Here is a 21637-nt window from a genome sequence, read left to right on the forward strand (position 1 = left end):
AAAGGTGATCGATAGATGATTTTGTGGCTTACTTTTCTCTCCCACTGTGTTAAGGGTTACCACAAAGTCGGTTTCTTCCTCGGTCAAATGGATGGGGCAGTACACACACTCCCTTCAGTTGTAGGTGGAAATTCCACATTCCTTTATTGTGGACCAGAGTGATGCCGTTGATCAGTGATTTAAATCTCGGTTTATTTTGCATAGAACTTGTTTATTAAAAAAAATTAAATCCAATTAAACATAGAACTGCATAAATACTGGTCAATTTACTTGTACTTGTGTGTTGTCATTGAATTCATAAGAAAACAAACTCGTTCCATGATCAAATCACGCGGACCAATATATTAAGATGTGTGGAGCTCAGCAGGGGTTGATCGTGGACAAGTGATTGGTGACCACCATGGCGTCACAGGTGTTATCGACTCGGAGCCTCGATGTGGACAGCAGAGGGCAGTGCAGCAAAATAAAATGAGGCTTTGGTCAAATTCCCACCCACGGCGTGGGGGGGGGCCTCATCCAGCAGTGAAATGACCCAATTGCTAAAAATGTGAGATGTGTAAAATGACGTCATGGCACGATAGCCACTGCCATCGCCGTGCAGTCGAGTAAGTGACGTCATGCCAGTCGTATATAGATTACGTGACGTCAAATCCCGCGTTTCCAATTGCGTGTAGCCGGCTCCAGTGTAAGATCCCCCTCCACCCACCACTCATGACGTCACCGCCTTTTTCTCTACCGTGTCGCTGTCACCCTCGCGATGACGTCATCGGCGTGTGTCTTACATCTTAATGACGTAAACCTGCCGTTGTATCGTTCGCGATGACGTCATCGACCGGCCTTTGAAGTTTGAAACCGGGTTCGCTCCCAGGTGCTCTGTGCGTGTTGACGCCTCTCGCTCTGTGCGTGTGTCCGTGTGAGGGGGGGCACGGTAGGGGGTGCATCGGCCAGTCAACGCAGACAGACGATCCATGGGTGCACCCACGCCAGCGGGCGATCGATTCTTCACGTGGCCTCAACGTGCACGCAGCCTGGCACAAGCGCCGTGGTTTAGTGGCGAATGGCGGTGGTTGTGTTAAATACTGGCGCGGCTTTCTCTGTTATGTGTGTGTCGGAGTCGCGGGCGGGGGGGGGCGAAAATCTGGGCCTTCCCCTCCGGTTGATTCGGCCTCAAGCGAGTGCCTTGCCGCTGGCGCGTCGTAAAACATCGCCACTGGGGAAGACAAAGGCGGCCGGGCGTGATGCCGGCCACCCACCCACCCCCCTCGTGTACCGTGCCGGCCTTCCTAGGTTGCCGATCGCTCACAACAGCACTTGGCCTCCACCGAGTGCTAAAAGGCGACAACGGGGTGGGGGGGGTAATCGTTGTGTTTGTGTTGTTGACCTCTTGTTTTTGTCAGGTCGGTCGAAACTTCCTTCGCGCCGTACGTAGCCAACACCTTTCCCCTGCCGCTGCTGTTGTTGTTTACTAGGAGCCATGCGCTGGCTGCTGGCCGCGGGGCTGCTGGCTGCGTGCGCCGCGGGGCGCGGGACTGAGGCCGAGGAGGATGATGAGGGCGGCGCGGGGCTCGCGTTCACTGCCGGGGGCGCCGCTCAGCCCGTGCCGGTGGCGCGGGCTCGCAGGTTAACGCGTTACCCAGCGCCGTTACCTACCACCGTTACTTACTACGTTACCTAGCACGTTGCCACCACGTTACCATCACGTTACCACCACGTTGCCATCACGTTACCTATCACCGTTACCACCACATCTATCACGTACCATCACGTTACCTATCACATTACCACCACGTTACCACCACGTTACCTAGCACCGTTACCACGTTACCTATTACAGTTACCTACCACGTTACCTAGCACCGTTACCCACCATGTTACCCACCACGTTACCCACCATGTTACCACCCCGTTACCTGACATGTTACCACCACGTTACCTACCACGTTACTGCGGTACACTATGGGCCCTGTACTCCAGTTGCGCAGGGCCTGCAGAGGTCTACTCCAAGTTACCACGTCGTCCTGTTGCTGCGTTACCCTATGAACTCCGCTCCCCACTAACTTGTGAGTGTCCTCATCCCGCCTGCAGCTACCCTCGTTACCCCACGAACCTTGACGCATTCTCAGATAATCTGCAGCTACGGTAACGGTTACTCCGTTACCTTGTTATCTCTGTACCCTGTGAGCCCTACACCTCACTGACTCTGGGCCCATAGGTCTCGACGTTAATGCGTTACCTCCTTACCCCGTGAAGTCGACACCCCTCTACTTGTTATCCCGTTACCTTGTTACCATGTTACCCCATTAACCATAATCCACGAAACCATAGCCCACTAAACCTGGAAACGTCTCCATTATGAACCAATTTGGGATATCTCCATTATGATGCGTTTTAACGGTGTTGTGAAGATGTGATATGCCCCCAAGTGTATGCATTTTTACTCCATACATGTTTTTGGTTTGCTGGAGTATTGTAATTTGGGAACCTGTCAACTAAAATGGGTGTAAGGCCTTTTATCAGATGAACTGGTTCACGTACATGGTAACTTTCACAACCGTAGGATGCAGTATGGTTTATAGTATTTCAAAGTGAAACTTGATTAGCCAAATTAAATTTCCTGTCCTGCATTCGAGAAAAAGCATGCAGAACATGATATAGTTAGTTTCTTCCGCACTGCGTTGCCAATCACACATAAAACAAACAAAATTGGATTACACATTGCACGAAGTTGCAGGAAAATAATGTCTTGTCCTTTAATTTTTAAATGTACTTTAATGGCATTATTATTCAGTGGCAGGGACATATTGTAGAACATTTGTGCTAGCTTTGTCTTGGCTGTGCAGCCAAAAAAACAATCCTGATAATGTCATTAATGGGTGTTTGCAGTGGTTTACATATCAACAGGGTGATCCTGCAGAGAGACTGGCCTCTGCCATGGGAAACCAAAATATCCAGCACCGGAGGATGCACACCACACCATCGTTTGAGCATGAAGACAATTTGATGTTAGACTTGGCGCCACAAATATTCGTGTAAGTCATTCGACAGCCATGAAAACTAAAGCCGCGAATGTCCCCCGAACGCGCAGGTATCTTCTGTACGACGTGAACCCTGGCGAGGGCTTCAACCTCCGGCGGGACGTGTACATGCGTGTGGCGACACTTCTGCAAAAGCTGGGTAAAGCCGAGCCGTGGGTTCTGGTGCTGCCGCCGTGGGGCCGCATGTACCACTGGCAGAGCCGCTCGCTCAGTCAGCAGCAGCAGCAGCGCATCCCCTGGTCCGCCTTCTTCAACACGCCCAGCCTGGCCGCCTACGTACCGGTCATCGAATACGAGGAGTACCTCAAAGGTCAGCGATTGGTCACGCCAGCACCGAAGGCTTCTGTAACCGTCATACTTTGAATTGTGTTACGTGCTCAATATGTTTTTTGACAGTTGGATGGCCTGGAGGATGTTCCACTCCAGGTTGTACAGAGTCTGTGTGGCTTGAATCTAGCGTCTGACTGGTAAATTACAACAGTCATTCATAAATGATCAAATTCTACAGTCTCAGTGATTGACTAAAAACTGCAAAATGATCGAATTGCATACAATGCAATTTTTAAAAGATTTTTGGTTATACATGTGTAGGGGTGTTAGAGAGAGAGCCCGTTATGCATGGCAGCCTATGGTAAACAAACACAGTAGGCGGGGCTACATGTGTGCACGAGCAGGTGCCCTCTGCGACGTCCGCGCCAGACACCCTGGGGGGTCGATTCGGTCATTATGATCCCCCGGGGCCCCACCCCTCAGGGAGGGGTTGGGTATAAAAGGGGAATGTATCGAAGGGCTCGGGAGTGTTGTGTTAGCTAAGAAGAGAAGACGGAAGACGTCCTAGATAGAGCCCTGGTCTCCCCCTGGCACGCCGTCCTTATCAGGACCGCGCAGGCTCGAGCCAGTGGCGTGGTACCAGAGCCAGAGCCAGTGCTGGTCTGGACTCTGGGTACCGGGCCCGACTGACCAGTGTCGGGCCAAGATAGCCTCCCCTAGCCCATTAGAGGAGGACTCAGAGGCAGGCTAGGGTTAGCCTAGAGGTGTGTCCTCAGATAGACGGGTGAGGGGGCCGATACCCCCTCAGTGTGTATGTCACAACGTGTGGTGTTAAATAAACAAGTGTGCCTCCAACTCCGGTGTGAACGAGTCATAAGCGTTACTACATCTGGCGTCAGAAGTGAAACAAAGTACGAACATGGATACACGCCGGACGACTCGAGTCGGGGTACCAGAGGCAGAAGACACCACTGCAGTCGGAGGGCCCGAGACGGCTGAAGATGCCATCGACCAGCCGGGGCTGGGCGCATCCACGCCACAGCAGCTGGAGGAAGGGGAGCCGTCGATGGAGGGGCTGAGGGAGGCGCACGCGAAGCTGACCGAGCTGCTGTACGCCGCAGCCGCCATGCTCGACACCATCACGCAGCTGGGGGCTGCGGGACCGCCACGGGGCAACGGCAGCCGACGATCACAGCGCCTTCCCGCCATTTCCACGGAGCAACATTTTGAAACTCCCGCCATCGCCGCAGCTGCTGTTGAGGGCGTGGCCGCTCTAAGCATCGCGTCCAACGGCGGGAGTACAGTGACTGCCGCGTCACCACCAACGGGCGGAACGTCACCACGGGTGCGACCGGCGATGCCATCGCTGGTTCGTGCCGACGCTGACTTGAGTGAGGCGGACGAGGGAGTGCGTTCTTCCTCTGCAGCCGCTGCCTTACATCAGCGGCTACCTCCACTCAAGGAATTTGTGGGCGAGGATGGCGACTGGGGCGGCTTCCAGCGGCGCTTCCTCGCTCACCAGGAGATGGCACAGTGGACAGACGCCGAGGCTCTCCGCGCGCTGCCAGCACTTCTCGACAGCGACGCCCTCGCCACTCTAACATCGGCTTCGAAGGAGAGGCGCTCCACGCTGCGGAAGGCGATGCAGGTGCTGTCGGCGGTATATGGTCCACCATCGGACTGTCGCCAACTCTTTTACGATCGCCAGCGGGGGACGAAGGAGTCGCCCCTGGCGTACCGCACAAGCCTCCTGGCACTGGCGAAGGAGGCCTTTCCACGAATGGATGACGAGGGTGTCGACGCCATGGTGACAGAGAAGATACTTTTGCTGGCGGACGACTTAGACATCGTCATTGTCGCACAGGACGATGCAGAGATGTGCTCCCTCCAAGCGGCCCGTCTTCTCCACGCAAACCTGTCCTCTCAACGACGGAAGGCCAGCAAGGCGGCGAGCGGGCGTGCCGTCGCTGCAGCCACCCTCCCGGCGGAAGAGGTTTGCGCCATCGACCATCAACGGCAGCATGGAGCGGGAGTACGGGAGGACCGGGCCGGTTCAAGCCGTCTACAACATCCATCGTCGTCACCAGCGCTTCCACGCTGTTACAACTGCGGCATCCGGGGCCACGTCGCCTCGGGGTGCCGCTCTCCTGGGCAGCGCAGGACGACACCTCAACGGGACGCCGGCCCTCGTCACAAGCTCCACCATCATAATCCGGCGAGTCGCGGCACCCCTCATGCTTGGCCCACGCACACGCCCGTCACACACTCAAACACCGCAGCGAAGGGGGGGCCAATATCGCGTACCATGGCACCAACACGCACCGCTCTGGGTACTCAGATTGAACCCAGCCAGTGGTCCGTGTTGGCCCATCGGGTTGTAGCCGCGTCGTCAGGGTCGTCGGCCGTTGTGGGCCACATCGATGGGGTCGAGGTGCGCATCCTGGTCGATACAGGAGCATCGGCGACCATTATTTCGGAGTTGATTTATAACATTCTCCCTGCCCAAAGCCGTCCTTTGATGCCTGTTAACGTGCCATTCTTTGCTGCTAACGGGGGTTCACTTGGCATCATCGGACAAATTCGTGCCCAAATTTGTGTCGGGGATATTAAATTGTCTGGGCCGATTTTTGTTTCCTCCTCGCTGGCGGTTCCGTGCCTGCTGGGGACGGACTTCCTGGCCAAAATGCCGATTAGGATATTAATCGACCAGGGATGCATTGAGCTCCCATCGGGCCGACGCATGGCGTTTATGCCATCCCCCGCTACGAGCCGGACGGCGTTCGCGACGGTGCCGGCGTTCGTAGATAGAACGGTGCGCGTTCCTCCGGGGGCGCAAATGTTGATTCCTTTGAAACTTCGGCGGCCCTTCGCTAAGGGCATTGGGGCTCAAGGGGTTCTGTTGGGACCGTCTAGGGCCGGGGTCAGTGGACCTGATTTACTCCCGGCCCAGACCATAGTGAGAGGGGAAGGAGAACCCTTCATCGCGGTCCTCAATGTGGGCTCGCAGACGGTGGTGGTCCCACAGGGGACCGTGCTTGCTCACGCAACGCCGGTGCCCTGTGAGGAACCCGTCGCGAGTCATGTCGGCGCTGTCCCTGCACCGCGACCACATTCGGACAGCGATGAAGGGTGGCTCGAGGCGCTTTGTGCGGGATCGACGGACCTGTCAAATTTAGAGCGTCAACGACTTAAGACACTACTAAGGGAATTTTCCGACGTTTTCAGTCGGGATAAATACGATTTGGGCTGCACTAATCTGCTGCGTCACCATATTGATACGGGTGACAGCGCGCCAATACGCCAGAATCCTTTTCGGTTGAGTCCCGCCGAAAAGGACCATGTCAAATTGGCTGTTGATGACATGCTAGCCGCCGACATCATTTCTCCCTCCAACAGCCCTTGGGGAGCGCCGATCGTCCTGGTTAAGAAGCAGGACGGTTCGTTGCGGTTTTGCGTTGACTTTCGGCGCCTTAATAAAATTACGGTTGCCGACGCATACCCGCTCCCACGGATGGACGAATCGCTTGACGCCTTGGCGGGAGCACGATTCTTCTCCACATTGGACTTACTTTCGGGATTCTGGCAGCTTCCTCTGGACGATGATTCAAAGCCTAAAACTGCTTTCCGTACTCCGCACGGCCTGTTTCAATTCAACCGGTTGCCGATGGGCTTACACTCAGCGCCGGCAACTTTCCAGCGGTTGATGGAATTGGTTTTGGCTGGATTGCAATGGGAGTCGTGCCTGATTTATTTGGATGACGTTATTGTCTTTGGCAAAACTTTTGATGAACATCTCCAGAGGTTGCGGGCGGTTTTCCTAAAGATGCGGGCTGCTAATTTGAAATTTAAGCCCCAAAAATGCCATTTGTTACGCGAGTCGGTGCGTTATTTGGGGCACATCGTGGGACGCTCAGGTATTTCTACCGATCCCGCCAAAACGCAGTGTGTAAGCTCCTGGCCGACTCCCACCTCAGTGGGAGAGGTTAGGAGTTTTATTGGTTTGGGGCCCGACTGACCAGTGTCGGGCCAAGATAGCCTCCCCTAGCCCATTAGAGGAGGACTCAGAGGCAGGCTAGGGTTAGCCTAGAGGTGTGTCCTCAGATAGACGGGTGAGGGGGCCGATACCCCCTCAGTGTGTATGTCACAACGTGTGGTGTTAAATAAACAAGTGTGCCTCCAACTCCGGTGTGAACGAGTCATAAGCGTTACTACACATGGATAATAGCGTCAATACTTTATCAAGTCAAAACTTTATCAAGGATGTTAATTTGTTACATGTAATAATCTGTTTTATTATGGAATAGGCACTTGGGATTCAAGCAGTCTGCTGGTGTTTGAGCAGTAAGCTTTAGCTCATTAAACATTGCCTGATTTATTATCTCTAGGTTATTCTGAGTCATTATCTCTAGGTGATTCTGACCTTTTATCACTTTTTTTTCCCCGTGTTGAGGCTCACCTCTTCAAATAAAATGACAGCCACTTGGCAATGTCCTGTGAGAACACGGCCTATTAATTGAAATCTCTACTCGGTGTAAATGGATGGAATTGAGCCAATTCCATCAATAACTAAAACGGGGTGTTTTGTGTTGGCGTAATAGTTAATTTGAATAGCTTACCTGCATTATCATGATCATCCATTACTGTATGGAGAGTTGTTTTTCTTCCCCATGCTGTCATCGTTTCCACAGTGCGGGTCTCGCGATGCCACAGACCATCTCGCGACCGCACATTACTGTCATTACTCCATCTCAACGGTAGTCATCCCCTCTTGCTCGATCTCACCTGTGGCGACTCCATCTTCATCATTCTCATCTGTTCGCCATAAATCCTTGCAGGGATGTGTTATATCCAAACCCACTAATGTTTCTTTAATTATCAATGGCATTTTAAAGACAAGCCACAGTGCAACTATCAATGCAACACAAACTATATAGCATATAGTAAACCACTGTCATCTGTTCTCCTTCAATGGAGGAATAGAAAAATTACACAAAATTTCTTCAGCATTGGCATTTACCTCCTGAACATATTGCCATACGCAAGAATACATTACATCATCGAAATGTATCAATGTTTTTTGAATATATTCTTGCCTGGTATCAACACACCCGTTCCATCCAAGCAGAGTTTGATTGGCGCAGTAGAACTCCTTTTCCTGTAGCATCATGCCACCATTGATTATTTTCGAGCTATTATTTTTTATGTAGCTCAGTACATGCTTTTTCTGTCTTTTTCTCTGATTGTAAAAGACAGGTGGGCATGCCTAATGGTGTATCACATTTGTCACCTCATTTATGTCAAGTGCTTCAGAGGTCTCGAGAAAATGATCTACTTGGAAAATTCCTAACTCATCCAGAGAACACAAATATATTGTGAAGCAACCTAGTGCAGATTTACTTATATTCCTGTTTACAGTTGATAAAGTCTGTTGGTGTACAACACATTATTTTACACCAAAACTGGAACTTGCATTATGTGGTTATTATAATGTATATTTATTACACTACCATTTACATTAGGAAGACCGTAATTTAGACAGTGTTCTTGGAAATAAAAACATTTTCTAACTTAAACGTCATAATTTACTTTGACACATTAAATGTAATAATGAAGTTCTTTACCCAGGAATGCCTCATTGCATTTACATATTTTTTTTCAGAACGCTTCTGCATTTTCATATTTGGCCAATTTCATTTATAAGTGTTTTGCATGTCGGACATAACCAAAGTGCTTGGGTTAAACCACTGCATAAGAGGTAATACAACTTTAAAACGTTCCACATATTGTTTCAATAATCCATTGCTGTACTCTGACCATCCCCTGGCCCACCTCGCAGCCTAATCCTCCATTACTTAGAATCCCATGACAGTCTCTCAGATTAAGTATTAACCATGCCTATAAACTGCTGCGCTTACAAAAAATGGCAAATATGGGTGAATTCAGGATGCGTTGATCATAGGCATATTTTTTTTGCTGTAGAATTCGGAGCATTAGCCATTTTTTATGGCATCGTAACCTAGTAATCTACCTATAAAACACAAATACGCTTAAAATGTTTTCGAATATTTTTTTCATAACTGCTCGTTCTTGTGTTCCATCCACCAGCACATATGGTGACATAGATTCTTAAGTGAACGTGATTTATCATGTGTCTTCGCCAGAGAATGGAGGGCCGTTCATTGAGCAGGTGTTCTACCTGCAGTCCTATGCGGAGGGCTGGACGGAAGGCAAGTGGGAGGAGAAAGTGGACGTGCGACCGTGCGTTGAGAAGCCAGTCTATCGTCTTGACGAGCACGGCTATTACAGGTACACCTGCAGCTATTGACAGCGCCATAGACATAATGAGCGCTAGCTGATGGCTCATCTCAGGCCCGTTTACGGGTGCACCATTATTCACTCTATGCCTATGTGTATACCCTGTATCCGTGTGTGTCTGTGGCGAGCAGTGCTCTGCGCTGTGGTTTTGGAAACCTCGGTTAAATTCCTGGTTAAACCCTGGTTAAATTGTACACATCAGTAGCAATCGCTGTATCTCTTGGACTTCTAAGTTTACTTAGGCTGAAATTAGTACTTGGTGCCATTTGGTCATCATCAGTCCTATACGTATGCATATGCTGTATCAGGGGCGGTTGCACAAATTATGAAAACGTTAACAATATCGCATTGGTTTGATGTTATGCTAATACAAAAATAAATGCATTTTGTCTTAGGTGTATTGCACCACAAAATATAGAAAATAAATAAGTGTGATCGGCATACTTTTAATAGGCCTTTTTTACAATGATTCTGATGCCCTGAAATTCATATTGAGGGAGACTGCTTATATACTTAATCATATAGTTTCTTAATTATTATGCCAATAAAAAAAAACTTCCCTTCTGAAGACATGCACATAGAAGCACACAATGCTCTCGTGTAGAGATAGGCCCATGATAACAGTCACATATTGTCTACTTACAGAGGCTGGTTCTGGGGCTATCCAGAGACAAGAGCCAAAAATGTCACGTGCTTGTCTGTACAGGGCATGGCCTCCATCATGGTGCCTCTGTTGCTGCGAAACACCTCTGCCAGGTTAGTTGAGTGCTATGAGATGTATAAACACGGCCCGGGACCAGTGGCTACGCTTCTTTTGGGCTTTATAAAAAGGCAAAGACATTTTCGGTAGCACTGCAATAGTATTTGTGCAGACAACCAATGTGTTAAAGCCATCAAGTTGTGTACTTTTTATATTTTTTAGTTCATTTGTTTTGCTGTCATGAATATGCAAATACTACATGCAACATGTATGTTATTGCATCAAAGTAGACATTAATTTACTTGGTTGTTATAATGTGCCTTATAATTGGAAGGTTACAAATGAAAATTGTGGTAAGAAGTCCACTTGAACTAATTATCTCTGGGGTTAATAAAGTAAATGCCACTTAGAGGGACATTAACAGTGGTCATACATAGTTAATCAGGCTTCTGCTGTGTTAAAATAAATGGTAAAATAAAATTGCCAGGATGATTTTTCACTTGGCTAGACATTCAGATGGAAAATAGTCTGAAATATGCATTCCTATACAAAGATATGGATTACTATGGTGGTTCTCTACAACTTATGAAGTCTTGACTTAAAGCTTACGTGACTGCAGGAATTCATATTCTTTTGGTCTTTCGGTAAAGTCACATAGATAGGTTCAAATAAACCTATCGACTAACTTATGAAATGTAAGCCCTATCACTCTTTGTGCTCGGTGTGGTTTTGTATTAACTGCAGGTCTGTGATGTTGGATAGAGCTGAAAACCTTCTGCATGATGAGTATGGACAGACAACCTACTGGGATGTAAGACACCCATTTCCAACACCACATGCAATGTTCCTCTGTGGGACAGACCTAAGAATCACAAACTTTCAATTAATTTACTGAACGTTGGATCAGGCCACGAAGCATTGCATTCTTTGCCATCACCATTCTTCCATCAACCCCTCTTCTACATTTGAACAGTGAAAATTTTATTTTTTATTTTTCGACGTAACAATAAGTTGACATTTGTGAAATGGCCAGAGAGAAACATTGAAGAACGATTTTTCACCCTTCCACCAGACTGTCATGAGATTCAATAATAAAGTAATAGATGGAATCTAAAGTCAAAGTCACGTCCATGACACCCACCTGCTCGTTCTAGCGGTATTTAATTAAAAAGTGAGTGTGTTGTGTGCACAGGATTGTGGCAGGCCAAGAAGGACACTTCAATACAGTGCACATCCTGTCCCTGCACTTTTATCTTTTACCAATTTAACCTTATGTCTGCCAATCAAGAAATGTTTTCTCTCTAATGATTCAATTTTAATTTACGCGCAACCTTTGGAAAGCAGATACAGGCACCAATTGGATCTGCCTTGTACAAACATGTGCTGCGATGATTTATCTTTTAAATAAAATAATGCCACATAGCATCTTCTTGTTTGTTTATCAATAATGAATGAACATGGACATTACTTGTATTATAATAGCGTAGCTATTAAATGTCTACTAAAGCAATCATGACCGATGGCCGTGTTTGACTAAGGTTTATGCTTCTAAGACTGTGCTAATGACATAAAATAAGGTAGGACAATATTATCACCATTGTAAAGTAAAAAGCCAAAAAACTGCCTTTTTCAGCTTAGCATCAAAATGTATTCATCATCAAAACTATATTCCTTGAAACTTTGTGTAATTTTACACTTTGTATTATTTTTGATGGCTGCTTGTTATGAGTTTTTTTTACTTCAAGGTTTTATTCATCATAAAATACAAGTATACTGAGTATGAGCCTGTGGTGGTATAACAGTTGGCACACTGGACTTGCAATTCAGAGGTTGCCTTTTTGATTTCCCGGTCCGGAAGTTGAAACAACGGACATATGTATTTAATCCACTGCCTCTGTCCATCCGGCAGTTCTAACTGAAGGAATGTATTCAATATTTGCAATTGTTGGCCAGGCTAGGCGAAGCATGGTGTTTGCACGGCCTCTCCGAGCCTGGGCTGATGAATTCCGGGCGGAGCACCTCAACTCCACAGACGCCACTGACAATACCTTCTTCCAGGAGGACTGGAGAAAAATGAGGGTGTGTAAGAAAACGCTTCGTTAAGCCGTCATTAGCGAGTGCCTTTTCTAGATTCAGACAACGGTGGCAGTGAGTATCCCTTCCAGGAAGAGGTACACGCTTCTACGAGACGTTCGACTATTGAGTTGTGGTATAGTCAACACGCTGTGTAGCATAGTTTCAACTAGGCTCGATTATTGCAACTCGCTGCTCTACGGGACATCTGGCAAAAACATCACCAAGCTGCAGCGTGTGTACAAAATGATTTGGAACGTGTTGTGAAGGGTACTGCAAAATCCAACATAAGGTCGCACTAATTACACGTGAAGTGCTTGCCACAAATGAACCACATTATCTTGCTGATCTCGTCAAGGAGCATAAACCATCATGAAAACTCCGGTCATCCTCGCAGCGGCTTTTGGCTGGCCATCGAACAAAGACGGTCACTGCATCCCGCGCTTTCAGATGCGCTTCTGCGGCCGTCTGGAACGCTCTTTCGATATTAGGAAGCCATTGGAGCTATGCACTTTTAAATCTAGATTGAAAACGAATTTCTTTAGAACTGCTCTTTGTGTTTAGTTTGTTGTCCTTCCCTGCACCTCCAATTAGCAGGGTTGGCTACGTACGGTGTTAAAAAAGTTCAACATACACTATTAGCCTCGATAGAGCTCTGCAGCATTGCAGAGTGTACCATTAATTGCCAGAGTTATCATATCCGCATGTGTAATTGTGAAAGAAAGGTAAAAGTGATATTCTACCATTTTTTTAATGCATTGCAAGGGATGCTGGCTGGCCAAGTTGCTCGAGGCTTTGCCTGTAATCACTCTTGGACCCGTGACAAGCAATGGGCTAATTTGTGCGCACTCAGCAGGACCTATATCCGTAGGTCACTGTTTGTCAGCATTGTGACCCACAATTAGGAAATTGTCCCTCCTGGAATGCTTATCATTGTCAAGATACATCAGCCAAGCTATGTTATACCAATGGTAGAATGCTACCTTTGGAAATACTACAGGGCAGTGTCGGTAAAACATTCATTATAAACCAAAATCAGCCGTTTGTCTATCCATGCTACCACCTCCCAGTATAATCATGTGATTCTGCAATCCATCTCACCCCTGTGAATGAACCAATCTCGTTGCTACATCTGTGGGTAAATTTTCTAGTTTAGGTGCCTTTACATTTCAAGTCTTGTCCATCAGCCATCATCATACAGCACTAAGTTGTGTAGCTTAATATTCACATACCTAAATACCATACCCTATAGAGCGTGGGTTAGATATATATTGATTGATACACTGGGATAAGGCCTTCTGTCTCTTGAGCTATGGTATTTCCCATTTTAGTAGTGATTCATTGAATATAATTCAGCTCGTCAGTATAAGCAACAGAGATGACAACATTCGTAAAATGTAAGACAAATATATCTGAACAAAAGATAAGACATTTTTTTGTACTGTGGAGTACATTGAAATGTGTTTACCATGCGATAAGATGTATTTCTTTTTTCCTGGGTACAGGTTAAGGTGGGAACGGCTACAGGTGGACCATACCTCGCTGCTCATTTGCGGCGGAAGGACTTCCTGTATGGTCACTCGGGGGACGTGCCCAGCCTGGAGGCAGCGGCTAACACCCTCCACCGCCTCATGAAACAGCTGAAGCTTCCCCACGTGTTCATCGCAACCGATGCTGACCAAGACGGTGAGAAGGGAGAGCTGTACGCACGCGTTGTGTGTTTACGTGTGTGCGCAGGTCTCGTTAACAGACATTGCGAACGTTCCAACGCGACTTGGGAGGCCCGGAGCCTGACTCTGGAGCTCTTGGGAAAGCTCAAGATGCTCGTCAAGTGCACCTCTCTCATTTTTCTTAGGTTTTTTCGGTAAAGTCACGTAGGTAAAAAATTAAAATTAATAAAAGTAAAATTAAAATAAAAATCACGACGTTTCGGAAGCAACACAAGCTTCCGTCTTCAGGTGGAACAGTCACAGCACGATAGCCGTCTTCAGGTGGAACAGTCACAGCACGATAGCTGTGTTGCCTCCGAAACGTCGTGATTTTTATTTTATTTTAATTTTACTTTTATTCATTTTAATTTTTTACCTACGTGACTTTACCGAAAAAACCTAAGAATATGAATCCTTGCAGTCACGAAAGCTTCAAATCTAGAATTAATGCACCTCTCTCTTCGTTTGCTTCCTGAAGCTGGAAGGGAGGACTGGATGCTGCTGCATTTGTCAAGGGAAGGGGAGCGTTCCAGATTGCGGGAGCTGCTGCAGAGAGTCGTCGATGACCGGCTATAACAGTCGTTGATTTGTGGACTACTAACAGGTTGAGGGACAAGCTGCACCACAGAATGTGACGATTTTCATCGGGTGGTGTGAGTAGAAATGCTCAGTATGGTGGGAGGCCAATGCAAAGAGCACGGTGATATGGGACTGTGAAATAATATCAGCACCGCAGAAGAACCTGTATGTCTGCCCGGTTGTTGTGTAGTCTTTATCATTTGCTGATGCCGTTGGCTGATGGCCTAGTGAGTAGGAAATTGGAGTAACTGAGATGGGAACCTACGATACAGCAGGCGAGGGTGATTGCTAAAGCAGTTGAGAGCTTTGGATGGATGTGAAAGCTTTGAAATGCTGATTGCATGGTAATGATCAATCTGTTGAAAGAGAGCATGCCCATCCGCCATGCGGGCTGTGACACTTATTTCACCATACATCACCACCTTCGGCTGTGCGGGTTGGTGAAGGACAATAGATTCCACTGCACTGCCCTCTACCGCCCACAACACCTGGTGGTCACCCATCCAAGCACTAACCAGACTGAACCCTTGGCTTCCAAGGTCTGATGGGATCGGGCATATTCCTGGCGATTTGGTCCTGGTGATTTGTCTATGTTATTCACTCATAATGGGCACGGTGACACTCTTGGTTAGGGTATGTGGCTTGTAGTCAGTTAAAATCCCAGTCACGTGTGAATTGGAATCTTCATCAATCTGTAGGAGATGAAAAGTGTTCTTAGTTTGAAAGGTCCAAAGTTGTTATCTGATGTGGCAGCTGCCCACTGTCAAAAATGCTTAATTTACACCAATGGCTGAAGGCCTTAAACTGAGTTTGTGTACATACATGTGGTCTCATTCATCAATTCATCAGCTGGAATGTGATATCTGGCAATAATATTCGATTTAGCTATAGTCTGATACACAAACTCTGCCACTTACACTACTGTTGACATAACAGCGCTCTTAGAATGATTTAGAGCAGAGGCTTTATTGTAAATAACGAACCCAGAACTGGGAAGCAAGTTAACTGCCTGCTGTACTACCCATCTATTTTGAGCGGCAGGGTGGTGCAGTGTTAACACTTGCACTTCACAGCAAGAAGAACTTAGTTTAAATTTCCATCCCAAATATGGAAATTACCCACATTACTAAATTGGAATTGTATGTACATTGCACTTATTTTGCACCGTACAACAAACTAAACTAAGGAAATTTGTTTTCAATATTACACATAGCAACATTGCCCCATAATGCAAAAAACTTGGCAGGACCCTTCTGAAAAATAGTTGAGACTCACTCAGTGAGACTTTCCTGGCTAAACAAGCCTCACCATGAAAATAATAACATGCAATGTATACCGGAGAAATTATATTACTCCGATTGATGCTCCTGCTGTTGTGGAGTGACTCATGCAGCCGGCTATGGCTGCAGGGTTTTGGTAGTACATGTTGTTTATGCCATTTGTTGTGAAAATTCCGTCACAGTTCCTATGATCACTGTTTCATTGCTTTCATGGCTTTATTTTGGTGATTTCGAAAAGTGTATTGGTTTAGCCATGTTTGTTTGTTGTAGTACATAGTTAGACTGATGGCCTTAATCTAAGTTGTCTTGTGGTTGTTGTTGGTTGTTTGACTTGCATCCCACTGGGATTTTTGCACACAGTGTTGGTGTACGGTGTTTTTTCTGCAATATTTTGCTGTCTTTTCTTGTATTTTCTGTTTGCACTCAGTCACATATTCACTTTAAGATGTTTTTTTGTTCATGTTTTTTGTTTGTTGCGGTTGCACCCGATTCAAGAGCCGAATGGCTCACAGGGATATACCTAACAAATGAACTTGAACTTGAACGCATTTTTGGGTGAGACGGTGCAACTGTGTGTGGTTGTTTGGTGCAGAGGTACGCGAGCTCCGGACGCTGCTTCCACAGATGGTTCACTTGGAACCGACTCAGGCGGAACTGCACAGGTTCCTGGACGGGGGCATCGCCATCATTGATCAGTGGATCTGTGCTCATGCCAGGTGCGTTGCCATTTGATTTATTTGGCCGGAGGAGAGGCTGTTTGAGGTTCATTAGCGTCTCTCTCAGGAGCGAGACCTTGGGAGATTTCGGGAAAATGTCGTGAAATGTTTAAGTGCATTGGTTGAAGATGAGAGATGTTCTTGTCTGGAGAGAGAATGTGTGGCTTGAGGCAGATAATGTTGAAGGTGCAATACAATCTGACTGATAATTATGGTCAAGGCGACCAGAAAAATGGCCTTGGTCGAAATTGTAATTACAGATTGTAGGGTATATCTTATCACGAAGCATAGACTCTACCTTAATGTATTTGCCGAGATTTTTCGAAAATAGTGTTACATAGATGACTACGTTTTAACCTATTGTATTTATTCGTATGTATTATCTGGTCATGTATACGTTATCTTATTTTATAAATTCCACTTACCCTTTCTAATAATTGGAAGTGTTCTGTGGTGAAAATTAAATAGGTGAACCGTTAAAATAGGTGTCATTTCTGTAACACTTTTTTAAACTGACGTGTGCCTGTGTACAGCTGCGCACACTTGCAATGCTGGACATTGGCTTTTATTTGATGTAAAGACTGAAACTATTTGACAATGGAAGGGGGTTAGTCAGTTTAACACGTAGGCTTTCGCGACCATTATTATTCATAATATAGGTTTTTGTGTCAGATCGCGTTATTTATAAATGTGTCGTAAGTGAATTATTTTGTCCTTTGAAAAACGTGACAGATTTTTTACTGTTTGGCCGTGTCGGGTGGTGGAGGGTTACGACACATTTATAAATAACGCGATCTGACCCACAAACCTATATTATGAATGGAAGGAGATGACATTCAATTTGTGGCTGTGCACTGACAACGCTGCTTTGATAGTTGGGTGCGAGTGGCTTGGTTGTACAGCTCTCACCCATCGCCTTTCCACAGTATTTCACCGACTTAGGTGCGTGTGTCCGCTGTAGCTTTGATTCGCCGGCCAGGCTTTATCGTGTATTTGTGGCTGCGTTACAGCCGAATGTGGGGCTCACATCCTGTAGCCCACTGCCATTTTTTCGTTATTCTCTGGCCCTAATTAGTCGTGATTGGCTTAAGGTGCAGATTCAGCAGAGTGCCTTTTAGAAATACGTTTGTATTTCAGTATTTTGAAATGTCAGTGTTCTGACAACTGGGGTGTAAAATGTGAGTCACTTGCCGTGCTTCAGTCATTATATGCACTTCAGTTTGTGCTCTGTACGCTCCCTGACGGTCAATGCATATTTAAGGTCTGGCGCCTTAGAGTTGCATTATAGTCAATCCAAAAGGATGTAATGTTACAATTTCAATGTGTATGGTATCTATGATAAAAAAAAATTCATCCATTGATAAAGATTGTTGATCTTGAATCCTGCAACGACTGTTTTATTTTTCCACCTTTGCTGTCTCCAGTGATACCAGTGGGACAAAGGTTCACAGTAGAATACCTGCAGAATCTGCATAATTAGCCAAAACATTAACATGTTAAAAACCAAACCTTTTAAGCGAATCGAAAATTCACCGTCCAAATATAAATTTAAACACCACTGTTGATATTATCATGTAACCCCTTTTTATGTGTAGCAAGGTAGTTTATATTTAAGTTTGAAAAGTACTGATTCTAATATTTAACTGAAAATATATTTTAATATTTAATATTGAACAAATCTCTTTGCCGTGTATGTATTTTTTGCCTTCGTCATAAAACTGAAAATCGTGACATTTCAGACAGTCCACCTGAGCGTAAACGCAGGGCTCATTTCCCACGTGCGCACATTTATAGTGCCACTAAAGTTCACAAACGAAGCGAATTCGATTGTGTGCGCCTCATGCACGGGCAGAGTGATTACTAACGTAAGCTGCCTAAATAACCAAAAGACATCGTTGCATAGAGCGTCCACGAATGGGTCATTTCAGTGTCAGCATTGAACGTGGAGTTCTTTATTGTTTACCAAGTCAAAGACTGGCATACGTTTTCAGTAAGCACCGGTAATTTTTTTACTCGAGGAAATTTTTATTTTAAAAGGTATATACAGCATATTCAATATGTCGTTTGTATGTTTACATAAAACAAACAACCAGTCCCATTTACTCTTCGACTGTGTGGGCACAAGTTGTACCTTGTTTGGTCAGAGTGATGAACGTAACACGCAGCACCAGGCACAATGAACCCTTGATTCGGTGTTCTTTTGCGAACTAAGAACATTGAACATTATATCTGGCAAAACTGTGAATTAGGGAATGCTATTTCTTGTCATGAAAACATTATTCTCTAATTCTCTTTCTCACTGTCACTATTTCTCTCATCCCCTGCATATCTCTCCATAGCTCCTCGATCACTCCATACCTCCTCTGTCCGCTTCTCCGATGCCATACTTCTCCTGTGCTGTGCGCTACTCTCACTCCAAATATTTGTGGAGTGTGTCCACTTCCCACTCCAAGCATCTCCATCCGCTCATGTATCCCAAGTCCCTCATACTGCATCAGCTCTGCTTCCGTCCATGTGGACGAATGCTCAGTAATGATGAGTGCTCTGGATGGTTCTGGTTCTATTATGCTCGTGCGTCAAAGCACACATCATTAATGAGCGTCGAGTCACATGGAGTGGGATGTGTGCAGGCAGAGGAAGGGATGCGTAGCATGAGAAGCGGGACGTTTATAGATTGAAAGGAGGGAGATATTTGGGGGGAGAAGCGGGAGATTAATGGAGTGAAATATGGGAGATGTGCAGAGTGAGATTGGGAGATGTTGTGGGGTGAAAGATGGGCGATACGTAGAGTAAGATGCTAGATTTACAGAGTGAGAGGTCGTGGATGCATGAAGTGAGATGTGTGGAGCAATTTAAATGGTAAATATCCTGGAAAGTTAACAAAGCTAGAGACGAGTCCACGCCATGTGAATTTGGAGTTTGCTCCACTCGCTCGGGGCCACCAACAAAGATGTGCACCTCTCATTTTCTTGCTTTTTTTAGTAAGTTTTTACTAACATTGTCAGGTTAGTAAACGTTAGACATGGTTTCTGTAAGCCATTTCAGTGTTGAGCTGTTTTACCAATCGACAATTAGCGAGGTCAACCAGTGTCCCTTACCACTAGAACGCACAACGCTCCGTCATTGCTTCTCATTCCAGGTACTTTATTGGGACATCGGTGTCGACGTTTTCATTCCGGATTCACGAAGAGAGGGAGATCCTCGGATTCGACCCCCGCAGCACGTACAATCGCTTCTGCGGGGACGCAGAGGACAACTGCGAGCAGCCCACGCGCTGGAAGGTCATCTACTGAGCCAAAGGCGGCAGCACCGCACTTGTTCCACGTGGGTTCTTAGAATTAGCTGAAAGTGCCCTTTATTCAGAATAGGGAATGACTGCGTGTGCTCTTGAAGGCGACTTGTGGCCCCTTTGAGTTATTAGGGGTGGTGAATGTAAGGCATGTTGTACTGCAGTGATAAGAGAGATGTTAAGTGTCTGTTTTCCTGGTCTGATTGTGTACTTGAACAGAGTTGCCTTTGACATTAGTAGAGGGTTTATGATGCTTCCCTTTGCCAATCAAGTACGGGTCTCCTGTATCTAACCATCGTCATTTTCTTATGAAGTTATTGTTTAGAAATAAATAACATCACACTAACGTACTAACTAACTAACTGTTGATACTGTACACGTGGATACTTTTGAAGCTAATGGTGTCATAACTATCTGGGATTGATTTTCTAAGTATAAATACAAAATATATCGAATGAAATATACAATTTAACATCTAAGCGAAGTTCTACTTTCATGAACAAGAAAATAGTTCACTCTAAATCAGTGTTAAAGTGAACCTTGATGGATTTTAAAATTATCTTTTGTTAATTATAAAACTTGCTTTTAATCCAGAATACCAATATTAACCCCCAATGTTTACCGAAAAACCTTGACATAACTCTTGAGGCCTAATGTCAACTATATATCCTATTCCTTAATCTGATTGGACTCTACTCCTGTCTGGAGCATTAATGCTCTTCTTGTTTCACGCTTTTTTTATTCCAACTAAAATGCATAAGATTTCCCTCATGATCACATCTTAACGAATTGAAATAATATATTTTTAATCGTGTCCAATTTAACAAAACTCAACTTGGTTGAATTTAAAAGAGGCATCACATTCATACTTGTTCTCTGTTATCATATACGCAGGTTCAAAACTACACTAGTCACACCACAGAGACCGGTCTCATGTGTCACGTGGCGTGTGTGACATTACCAATTCCACGATAACTACTATGTCGGCATGATAGGTAAACTGATATGAACCCACGAATTTGAGTGGCTGTGTAATGTCGGTTCATCTTCTTGGTTCTTTCGGTAAAGTCACGTAGAAGGGAAGTAATAAAATAATAAAAATAAAACATAATAAAATAAAATTATATAATATTTTATTACTTCCCTTCTACGTGACTTTACCGAAAGAACCAAGAAGATGAATCCCTGCAGTCACGAAAGCTTTAAATCGAAATTTAATGTGGGTTTGTTATTTTCAAATGCTGTTTGAAATTGTACAGATCACTAATGGCAGGTGACAGATATTTTGTATGTTTTGGACATTTACCTGTTTACAGTTCGTGAACTTTGTTGCAGTGACAATTTCACAGACCTCTATCGATACTCGGTGCTTAGCTGTCTACTCATTGCAGACTCCAGTGATGGTATTAATCTCAGCACTACCTTGATCGCACCTGACTTGTATGTAAACATTGCTATGTATTTGCTGTAACGTGAGACTTTCGTGATATTTTTAAAGACTTGGAATTTACTCTACAAATGTTTGAATATGAATGAAAATAAAATAAAGAATTCTAGACATTTTACTGCTTTGTGTGTGCAATGAGGTGGGTTTTGTGTATTTTCTGGTTTCCTCCCACAGTTAAAATAATACACACATTGCACCTGGTATTGGCAAAATATCCCAATGCT

General features: G+C 45.5%; 1 protein-coding gene across 4 annotated transcripts; it reads left to right on the forward strand.

Annotated features, from left to right (window-relative positions):
• Positions 1–769: 769 nt before the first annotated feature.
• Positions 770–21529, forward strand: POFUT2 (protein O-fucosyltransferase 2). 4 transcript variants are annotated; one of them, XM_078598358.1, is made up of 10 exons: positions 770–868; positions 1470–1620; positions 3086–3345; positions 9467–9611; positions 10266–10376; positions 11065–11131; positions 12274–12399; positions 13899–14079; positions 16586–16677; positions 19817–19948. In XM_078598358.1, exons 2-9 carry the CDS (start codon positions 1475–1477, stop codon positions 16651–16653), a joined length of 1104 nt encoding a protein of 367 aa, XP_078454484.1. In that variant the 5' UTR covers positions 770–868; positions 1470–1474; the 3' UTR covers positions 16654–16677; positions 19817–19948. The 4 variants fall into 4 exon arrangements, with proteins under 4 accessions (XP_078454484.1, XP_078454480.1, XP_078454482.1 ...); XM_078598354.1 differs by having other exon boundaries at positions 771–868; positions 16554–16677; positions 19817–21529; XM_078598356.1 differs by lacking the exon at positions 770–868 and having other exon boundaries at positions 900–1620; positions 16554–16677; positions 19817–21529.
• The last annotated feature ends 108 nt before the right edge of the window (positions 21530–21637 follow it).

The sequence above is a fragment of the Lampetra planeri genome, chromosome 10 (genome assembly GCF_965212315.1).
Source record: "Lampetra planeri chromosome 10, kcLamPlan1.2.h2, whole genome shotgun sequence".
Lineage (NCBI taxonomy): Eukaryota > Metazoa > Chordata > Hyperoartia > Petromyzontiformes > Petromyzontidae > Lampetra > Lampetra planeri.